Here is a 10,412-nt window from a genome sequence, read left to right on the forward strand (position 1 = left end):
TCTGTTCCAAAGAGTAATATTACCCCCCCGTTGGCCAGGAACCTCCGTTATGGCTCTTTGACCAATGATGTTACGACCTCTTTGCCTTAATTTCTGCTGGTTGAAACCAGCCTCATCTAGATAGAGGTACTCATGAGGTCTGACCATCGCATCCATCTGTAGTATCAGAAAGTGCACAGGTGTGATGATCAACAGTCAATCAGGTATCACAGTATGGTCCAGAAGTAATGTAGCCCACTGAGCAACACAACATGTCCACTAACTGTTTTGTAATCATGGACGTACACTTACTTGCACATACTCGTAAGGTAGATCTTTGCTTTGCTCAGAGTTCCGCTCAAAAGGAACCCTATATACCTTCTTCATCCGCATCCGTTGGCGCCGGAGAACTCTGTATGTTGTGGCCAAGCTGACCTCATCAATGTTCTCAAAGTTGAAATAATCAGCAAAGACTTTCTTCTGATCTCCTGAAGTGTGATGAGGTTGATTTCACGAACCATATCCACAATGAAGGTTCCTTGTGCCGCTGTAAATATGGCAGCCCTCCCACCTCTATGTGGCGTTCTTTCAACTCTAAAGAAGGAAAGATTTGTGGTCAGTAGACTACCTTCACATGCTTGTAAATTGTATTGTGACAAAGAAAGCAAGAGTACAATACCTGTTGTGTTGTCTGAATGCCCTGATGATGCTCTCCACAGGGAACCTACTCAGGTTTGGACGGACTCTTAGCCCAGCTTCAGCCATTGTCATGCCATGAAGAATGACATGATCAATGACTGTTGCTCGCATCTCGTCCGTTATGGTAGTGCGAGGGTGTCCTGCTCTCCATCCTGGACCTCCTTCTCTCCCTCCTGCACCTTCTCTCCTTGCTCGTTGTCCTGCTCCTCTTCTTCCATGGCCGGCTCGTCTTCCTCCTCGGACTTGAACTCTTCTTCCCTGACTCTGTCTTCATCCATTTTTAGAATCTTCAATAAACTCTGCACTCTGAACTTCCCTTTATAAATGTGGTCACAGCATTACCAAAAGGTATCTTCAGTGTTGAGTTGTTGTGTGTAATGGATGATGTCAGGTGTGTTCATTGTGTTCAAATCTTGCTGACTGTGGCAAGCACTTTGCATCACAAGAGCATTAATTTGAGAACATGAGCAGAGTTCTTTTGCAACTTGGGTTTTAGCAAGAAAATAATGTGTTTAGATTTATGAGAACAAAGTATTGTGTTTTGTGGGTTGTGTCGTCGTGTGAAATGTGTTTATGGTAGTGGAAAATGACGGTTAGATTTAGTACATGTGTTTCGACAACTGGTCACTTGGTTTAGAGGGTTGGGTTTTGTGTTTTAGCATTTGTGAAAAACTGTAATCAAATCAAATCAAACTTTATTTGTATAGCACTTTTAAAAAAATGAATTTCACTCAATGTGCTTTACATAAAAATAACATTTTAAAAACAAAAGATAATACCCACAAGCCCCACCCCTCCACACACACGCACAAACACACATCGACATATCGCCACACCATGAAAGAATAAATAAATGAATGAATAAATAAATACTAAAAGGATGTAAAGCATAAATCTAGAAATCTGGCTTGGTACTGCAGTGAGGAAACATATTTTTGGGACTTGTCCACACCAGTGACCCCCCAATCAAGTTCACAGAGTACGTTACTACAGGACCCCCCAGATCTGAGCAGAGAGCCAGACCCGGGAGATCCCACTGCAGCGACCCTGTTCACTGAGAAAGGTCAATCACTGATGTGGAGGATCCCTCAGAGGAAGACACTGGAGTTAAACATGTAAAAGGGGTAAAATAGATTAAAATGAATGAATACATTTAAAAAACAGATATAAATAAAAAGACAAGTAATATATGTGTATATATATATATATATATATATATATATATATACATAAAAAATAGACTGACATAATTCAGTAAAAATAAATAAATATTGATTAAGTAAAAGTAGAGGATAAAAGAAAATATCAAATCAACTAAAAGCCAGATTAAAAAGGTCTTGAGCCTCCCTTTAAAAACATGAACAGTCTCTGCAGCCCTGATGCATTCTGGGAGGTTGTTCCATAGGCGAGGTCCATAATGACTGAACAAGGCCTCGCCGTATGTTTTAGTTCTAACTTTTGGTACAACCAAAGGCCTGTTCCAGAGGACCTCAGGGTCTTCGAGGGCTCGTACCCTAAAATCATATTGAATAAATAAGAGGGCCCAATACCTTAAAAACATTTATAAACCAATAAAAGAATTTTAAAATCAATTCTGAATTTCACAGGGAGCGATTTTAAAATCGGTGTAATGTGTTCCCGCCCCCTGGTCCTCGTCAGCACGCGTGCGGCTGAGTTTTGTAATAGCTGAAGGTTTGATATCCTTTTTCTGGGAAGACCAGAGAGCAGGGCATTACAATAATCTAGTCTACTTGAAACAAAAGCATGCATTAGCACCTCTGTGCTGGCAAGAGAGAGGAATGGGCGGAGTCTGGCAATATTTTTAAGATGATAAAATCCTGTTTTTGTTATGTTTTTAATTTGTGGAATAAAATTAAACTCAGAGTCGAAAATCACGCCCAGGTTTCTCACGCATTGAGAAGTTTTATAGTTTTTTAGTTTAGATAAAACAAACTCTCTCTTGTCCTCAGAACCAATCACTAAAACCTCTGTTTTGTCCTGGTTGAGCTGTAAAAAGTTCTCTGCCATCCATGACTTAATGTCTAAAATACAATTATAAAGAACGTTGACCGACTCTTCATCATCAGGAGACACAGCAATGTAAAGTTGTGTATCATCAGCGTAGCTGTGAACACAGACGCCATGTCTCCTGATCATGTCCCCAAGTGGCAGCATATATAAATTAAATTGTGTCAGATTGTCGTTCATCACCGGAAGCCAGGGAAGTTAAATCTGTGCAGTTAGAGAATCATGAAATAGCCAGGTCCCTTAACTGGTGGTGTCAGATGATTCTGGAGTGCTCGACCAGAGCACTGAATGAAGTCTTGACTGGGGAGTCTACCACTCCCTCTACAGATGGCGAGCTAAAAGGAGCCCGATCTGAATCTGCCATTCTACTACCAGTGTGGTAGGACTAAACCCCCACACTACAGTAATCAAGTCGACTAAAGATGAATGCATGCACTAGTTTCTCTATCAGATCTTTAATCCTTGAGATATTTTTGAGATGATAATAGGCTGATTTAGTGACTGCCTTAATGTGTTTATCAAATGTAGGTCTGTGTCTATCACTACACCCAAGTTTCTGGCCTGGTTGGTAGTTTTTAGTTGAATAGATTGAAGCTCTGTAGTGACGTCCAACCTTTTTTCTTTAGCCCCAAAGACAATAACCTCAGTTTTGTTTAATTGAAGTAAGTTGTGACACATCCAGTCGTTAATGTCCTCAATGCATTTACCAAGTTTCGACACCCCTGTCTTAGACTGTAGTTTTAGTCTATTGGTCAGAAACTAGTTCAGAGTACCATGGGCTAGGTGTTCCAGCAGGGGACTCCATTGTTTCCTGGGAACTTGAACACCCATGTGGATAACAACAGTGAACCCTTAGAAGGGTGTGATTGGGAGGAACGTCTTCCCTGACCTGAAACCAAGTGGTGTTTAGTTGTTGTTTGTCCATGGCAAACACAATGTTTCTAGCACAAGGGTGTGGATCTGTGCACACGGTTCCAGGACAACCTTGACGAGAGATTGATGATCAATATCTAAGTCAACCTTTGTTTCAGTACTGTGGTCATGAGCTCTGGGTCATGACCCACAGAACCAGGTCCCAAATACAATGAAATGAGCTTCCTCTGTAGGGTAACTGGACGCTCCTTCAGAGATAGGATGAGAAGCTCGGTCACCTGGAGAGAGCTCAGAGTAGGGCCACTGCTCCCCCACATCCAGAAGAAACCGTTGTGTGACTCGGGCAATGCCATCCCAGAGAGATCTCTTGGCTTGTCTGGGAATGTCTCAGGATATTCCTAAAAGAGTTGGAGGAAGTGGTCAGGGAGAGGAATACCTGAGCATCTTTGCTTAGACTGCTGCCCCTCTGACCTGGTCCCAGTGGAAAAGAAGAAAATAAAGGAATGGATAATGGATAATAGTGTTTCTTAAATAAGAGAAAATATCCTAAGAACATCTCAAAGGTCCTACTCTGTTGGTTTTGCATGAACTGCAAAGTTTATGAATGGTTTTAGGCACATGGTGATCAGGCATTTTCTTGTTTCTGTGTCTCTGCAGACCTTCCCCGGCATTGTCTGAGTAAAGATGAAGATAACTGCAACCAAGCAGAGAAATCTTGTGTTATACAGGATAATCAAGAACCTCCAAAGGATAAAGAACAATGTGAACCATCACAGAATTTAAAAGACCATGTGGAACCAGAACTCTTTCAGATTAAAGAGAAAATACAAGAGATACCACAACGTCCAGAGACTGCAGAAGATTGGGAAGTACTGGAACCATCACAGTTTACAGAATATCAGGAGGAACCAGAACCTTCTCTGGTTAAGGAAGATCTGGAGGAACCAGAACCTTCTCTGGTTAAGGAAGATATGGATGACCCAGAACCTCTGAAAGTCATGGAAGTAGAGGAGGAACCAGAACCTTCTCTGGTTAAGGAAGAGCAGGAGGAACCAGAACTTCTAAAAGTCGTGGAAATAGAGGAGGAACCAGAACCTTTTCTGTTTAAGGAATATCTGGAGGAACCAGAACCTTCTCTGGTTAAGGAAGAACAGGATGACCCAGAACCTCCACAGATTAAGGAGGAGCAAGTTGAGCTGGGCATCAGTCAGGATGAAGAGCAGGTTGATCTGAAGCAGGAGTCTGATACCCTGACGGAGAAGAATGTGTTTGTCGTAGGTGGTCCCAGAGAAGAGAAATCCTTTTTCTGTCAAGAATGCAAGAAAAGTTTTCGAAATGGATCGAACCTGAAAATCCACCAGAGGACTCACACAGGAGAGAAGCCGTTTTCCTGCAAAGAATGTCTCAAATGTTTCAATGATAGTTCTAATCTGAGAAGTCACATGAGGACTCATACAGGAGAGAGGCCGTTCTCCTGTGAAGAATGCCACAAATGCTTTAAAGACAGTTCTAATCTGAGAAGTCACATGAGGACTCATACAGGAGAGAGGCCGTTCTCCTGTGAAGAATGCAGTAAAAGATTTAGCCTTCGATCTACTCTCAGAATCCACATGAGGATCCACACGGGAGAGAAGCCCTTTTCCTGTAAAGTCTGCAACAAAAGCTTTAATGTCAAGTCCTATCTCATATCGCACATGAGGACTCACACGGGAGAGAAGCCTTTTTCCTGTCAAGTGTGTCAAAGAAGTTTTAGTCAAAGTTCCAACCTCCGAATCCACATGTGGACCCATGCAGAAAAAAAGCCCTTTTCTTGTAAAGAATGCGACAAAAGTTACAGTCAGAGATCTCATCTGAGAAAGCACATGGAGAACCACAGAAGATGACTTCTGCAGTAAAAGACTGAAGCTGCAGATCATATTTATGACATTTTTTTAATTCCTCCTGTGGTGTGTTATTGTCCGTGTTTGTAAAATACTTTATCTAATCCTTGTGCTATCTTCTGGGTCCAGATGACCCGACACGTATAGTGATGTGTGATTCCTCCCATGACAAAGGTGGACAGCATTTTGTCTGCCACGGACTCCAGTGGAGAATAAAAATCCTTAAAAAAAGGTCTTAAATGTGAAAGTCTTTCATGTATCGACACTAGAAAATACATAAAGAGTGTCAGTGTGGAGGGGGGGGGGGCGTCTAGGACAGTGTTAGACAAACAATAGTTCACTTTCTGTCCATTTATCAGCACGTTGTCATGAATTTAAAATAAGTCATTTACAAATGTATTCCATGTTGCACACAACACTTCACAGAGATGAGTTTATGGAAAACGTGTTATTTTATGGTTCATCTGATGTTCCTATTGGATGTGAATGTTGTGGAATCCTAGAATCTAGAATGTCTTCACTTGTTCTTTATGTTGTAAAAATAAAGGCAGATTTAAGTTGATTATTTATTGGTCCTCTTTTTGTCAGTTTATAAGTGATTTCTGTTGTGTGAGAACACACACGTTACCTTGACAACAACAGAAGTTTGCTTAGCTTAATTTCAATTCCAGCAATGTCTGTTTTCTTTCTGTTGTGATCAGATGTTGCTTTGCTCATTTGGTTATTCAGAAATGTTGCTAATGGAAGAAAGAAGCGATTAGCTTCTGTAATATTGACTGCATAAATTCCAGACACCATCAGTGATGTCACACATGCAGCTCGTGTTGCTTCTTCTGGTCTGGAGACAATATTTCTAGTGAAAAAGACTCTTGGGGTTCATCATTTGAGGAGTTTGTGTTAAAATTCAACACGTTTGTTCAAAGCTAAAACTCAACAGTTTGTCGAAAAAGAACCAGTAGATTTATTAGATGAAGAGCTTGTTTGGATCCACTGAAGAACATATTGATGACATCATCTCTTCCCAGCAGCCCATCCTCCACCATCTTCTGCTCTGATGAATTCATGGTTTGGTTCCACTCTCAGGATTGAGCAGAAACTGTTAAAATGACCAATCAAATTAATGACAAACAGCCTTGATTTTCCACACATTTATATAGTAAAGAAAAAAACTCCATGAAGGAATACGTGGAAACTTGTGGATTCGACAGTGTGAAGGACTTTGAAGTTACTTTACATAGTTACCATTACCTGGTTTTAACATCCATTTAGAGGTATGCTTTACCAGTATAAGTGCAGATCATTTAGCAAATCCATAAGTATAAATATAATAACGTAAAGGTCTGACAGCTGTGTTTGAAGGGACGCCGGACGTGACTCAGAAAGACGCCGTTTGGGGCTATAGCCTCCTGAGCCTACATCAACGGGGCAGAGGCGCCCTACACTAGGCGCCATTCTGGTGAGCGTAAACCAGTGATTGTCCTAGCATGTCTTCTACCTCTCCGGCTCTCAGCCCTCTTTCCTGCCCCACTTGTCATATGTTTAGTCAGGATCCCGCCTCATTTAATGAAGACAATGGTCGTTGTGTTAACTGTAGTCTGATCTCAGACCTGTTATCCAGGCTCGAACAGCTGGAAGCGCGTCTTAGCTCAATGGAAGCTAAACCAGCTAGCCATGTTGTTGTCACTCGGAGCGCTAGCCGCGCTAGCAAAGCTGACTTAGCTAGCATCCCACCGCCCTCTCAGCAGCCGGGGAATCCCCAGGATGAGTTTGTACAGGTGGGGAAGAAGCAGAGAGCTAAAAGAAAGCCCGCAGATCGCCTGGAGCTCCCTGTGTAACAGGTTTTCTCCCCTCAGTAACGCACCAACTGAACCGAAAACCCTGGTCATTGGCTCCTCCGAGGTCAGACACGTAAAGCTCAAGGGAGCTACAGTTAGATGTTACCCGGGAGCCAGAGTTGGTGACATCGAAGGAAACCTCCGAATGTTAGCCCAGAGTAAGGCGAGGTTCCGTCGGGTCGTAATTCACGCAGGTGGCAACGACGCCCGACGAAGACAATCAGAGATTCTTAAACTAAACGTAGAATCGGTGTGTAAACTGGCTAAATCTGTGTCAGACACAGTAGTTTTCTCTGGTCGCCTGAAAGGGAGTAGAAGGAAGTGAACTTATATAATCCCACCCCGACTCGACCATTTTCTCTACATGAATTATCAATATCCGGTTCAGGACTTAATATCAAATATTAATAGATTCAGGATATTAAGGATCATTTATATGATTAATGTAATCAAGTTTCAAAGCGTCCACGACAAATCATTTATATTAATCAGTAAAGAAAATTAATACATAGTGATTGTAAACTTTTCAGTAATCATTACTGCATATTACATAATCAATAATCTAATATTCTCATAGAAAGAAGACACTTTGTGCATGAATTATGATAATACAAAAATAATTAAACCATCTTCATTTGCTAATGCAGTAAAGGTCAAGATATTCTCATTAAAAAAAAACAATTAGTGCAGATTGTATTAATCAAAGAATGATTATAGAAATAGAAAAAGTTTTAAGTAAAAATCATCTTCATTAGTTAATGGAGAAAAAAAATCAAAATATTCTAATAAAAAAAATACAATTTGTGCAGATTGTATTCATAAAAATGATTTTTATAAAAAATAATAATAAGTTGGAAAGAAAAGGATCAAAAATCAAGAATTTGACCAGAAATCAGTGCTACATCTCAGCTTAGGAACAAGTTTAAGGCCACGTAATCGTTCTTCTTCGTTGTTTTGACTGAGAGACTGTGAAGGTCTCATCTCAAGGGAAACGAGTTCTGCAGCTCAGAACCGGGTCAGAGTTCACATCCAGTGGGTTTTTTATTTAGAGTTCACATTTTGCTTGAAGTAAAGGGTCAGACATGTGTAATCCCACAGTTCTCAAAGTCTTCCATGGATTTTATTTCCAGAGGCTTTGTAACGTCCGGTGGTCCGAGTGGTTTCACAAAGATTCTGGAGTTCAGAGTCCACGTACTGTGGATCTGTTTCCTCGATCGTAGGAGCCTCGCGTGCTTCGCCAGATCAGCGTAATATTTACACAGATGATCGTTAAGATAAACAGCAGAACCCTTCAGGTGTTTGCGTTGTTTCATAAGAGCTATCTTGTGTTTTCGATTCACAAACTCGCTGGTTTATCCGTATTCTTTCTCCGAGGAAGCGGATGACAGATCTCAACAGTGTTTAGGTCCAAGGAAATCCCTTTAGACGCAAGAAATTCTCCAGTTTGATCCTCTACGGTCACGTTAGCATCCGTCACAGCTCCGTTAGCATCCGTGCTAGCGCTGGTAGCACCAGTCTGCACCCGGGGTTGTAGTTGAAGTCCCGTGAGAATCACATTATTCATCCGTGCCTGTTGATCCATGTCATGCATCCTCCTCTCCAGGAGATCTTGGCGATTATCTCGTTGTTCGTTACGTGTCCTTTCTTGACGGAAATCTTCCAGGAGTTGTAGCAGTGGTGTTAGCTTAGCTTCCAGCAGCGCTGCTAGCGTGGATTCAGAGAGAACAGCTGGGGTTAGCTTAGCCTGGATGTTGGCTAAGGCGGTTTTGAGCTCTGCCAGATCGGCTTCAAGATTCTTCTTCGGTGCCATGTTCAACTCTCCTCGTTGTGGTAGTTGTTGCTGCAGCTCGGTGATTAAAGTCGCTTGTGGGCAACTTTAAAAGACTTTAAAAAACTTTAAAAGCCGACGAGTTGAGGAGATCTGGAGACATGTCTGCTCGTGACCCGGAACCGGAAAAAAAACAACTATTGTATTCAGTTCTCCATGCTTTTGTGGTGCAGTTCCATTCACATGTTGTTCTTCTTTCCCACTCTCCTCTGGGGAGCGGGAGAGATTTCAGATCCACGGTGGATCGCCCACGCTCCCACTCTTGGCCGTGGACCACGCCCCCGACACCATCCTGCATCTCTGAGTGAGAGTGATTCCTGCTGGGTCGTCTTTCCTCCTGGTCGTGGACTGCAGTTCTGCTTCATCTTGACTATGGACTTCATCATCACTCGTCCCTCAGCTTTATCTGAATGAACTCTTAGATTCGTAGTTGTAGAAGCTAATCTTTCTTTAACAGTTCTGGTATCTCCTGTCCGTCCTGGGATAGGATCTCTCCTTCATGTGGGAATCCCTAAGGTTTCTTCTTTTTTCCTGACTCAGGTTTTTTTAGGAGTTTTTCCTTACCGGGAGGGAGGGTCTAAGGGCAGGGATAACCAGTTTATGTAGTCTGTTTAGTTTTTAACTATTGTTTATATTTTATGAATAATTATCTGCATCTGTAAAAATTACCGTCATGAAACCCAATGAGGCAAATTCCTTTGTGATATTGGGCTATATAAATAAAATTGAATTGATTAGATTGAGAGCTAAAAACACCCCAGCTGTGTATAACAGGAGAAAAGTTGCATGTGGAACTGTTCTTTGCAAATGGTGGGAAAAAAAAGAAGAGGAGCAGTACACAGAGTGGAGGAGAAAACAACAGTTGCATTGTGGGTGCAGGAGGGAGAGAGCGCTCAGTCATGAGTTTGAGCCCTTCTGTTTTAAAAAATAGTTTTTTGTTAAAATGTTTCACTTGAAGCTTTTGCAGGGAGCTTCAAAGTGTTTTGATTTGTTTCCTATTGACCACCAATAATTGGTTTGTTGGTTACAATTTGTTCATGTATTTAAGTGTTTTTGTTTTAAACTTATTTTAACCACTTCTGACATGACAATAAATGAAGAGGCCTTATGTGTTTTATGAATCCTTCATCATGCACACATGTCAGAGTGAAATGATGATGATTATTATTAAAGCACACGTTCTTATACCATATGAACCCCCGTTCAGTTGAGACTAGGAGATGGTCGTCTAATGGAGGCCACTGTAGTCATGTCTAATCTGAACATTATTAGCTGGAATGTTCGTGGAAT

The 10,412-nt window shown here is 41.5% G+C and overlaps 2 protein-coding genes across 2 annotated transcripts in view; both read left to right on the forward strand.

The window, feature by feature from the left end:
* The window catches only part of si:dkey-246g23.2 (solute carrier family 66 member 2), a 271,509-nt gene that overhangs the window by 177,551 nt on the left and 83,546 nt on the right, over nt 1–10,412 (forward strand). The gene's annotated exons all lie outside the window — the stretch shown is intronic.
* LOC118597895 (zinc finger protein 287-like) lies at nt 174–6,024 on the forward strand. Its single transcript, XM_036212548.1, has 2 exons — nt 174–203; nt 4,237–6,024. Exons 1-2 carry the CDS (start codon nt 185–187, stop codon nt 5,460–5,462), a joined length of 1,245 nt encoding a protein of 414 aa, XP_036068441.1. The 5' UTR covers nt 174–184; the 3' UTR covers nt 5,463–6,024.

This window comes from Oryzias melastigma, linkage group LG6 (assembly GCF_002922805.2).
Source record: "Oryzias melastigma strain HK-1 linkage group LG6, ASM292280v2, whole genome shotgun sequence".
Classification (NCBI taxonomy): domain Eukaryota; kingdom Metazoa; phylum Chordata; class Actinopteri; order Beloniformes; family Adrianichthyidae; genus Oryzias; species Oryzias melastigma.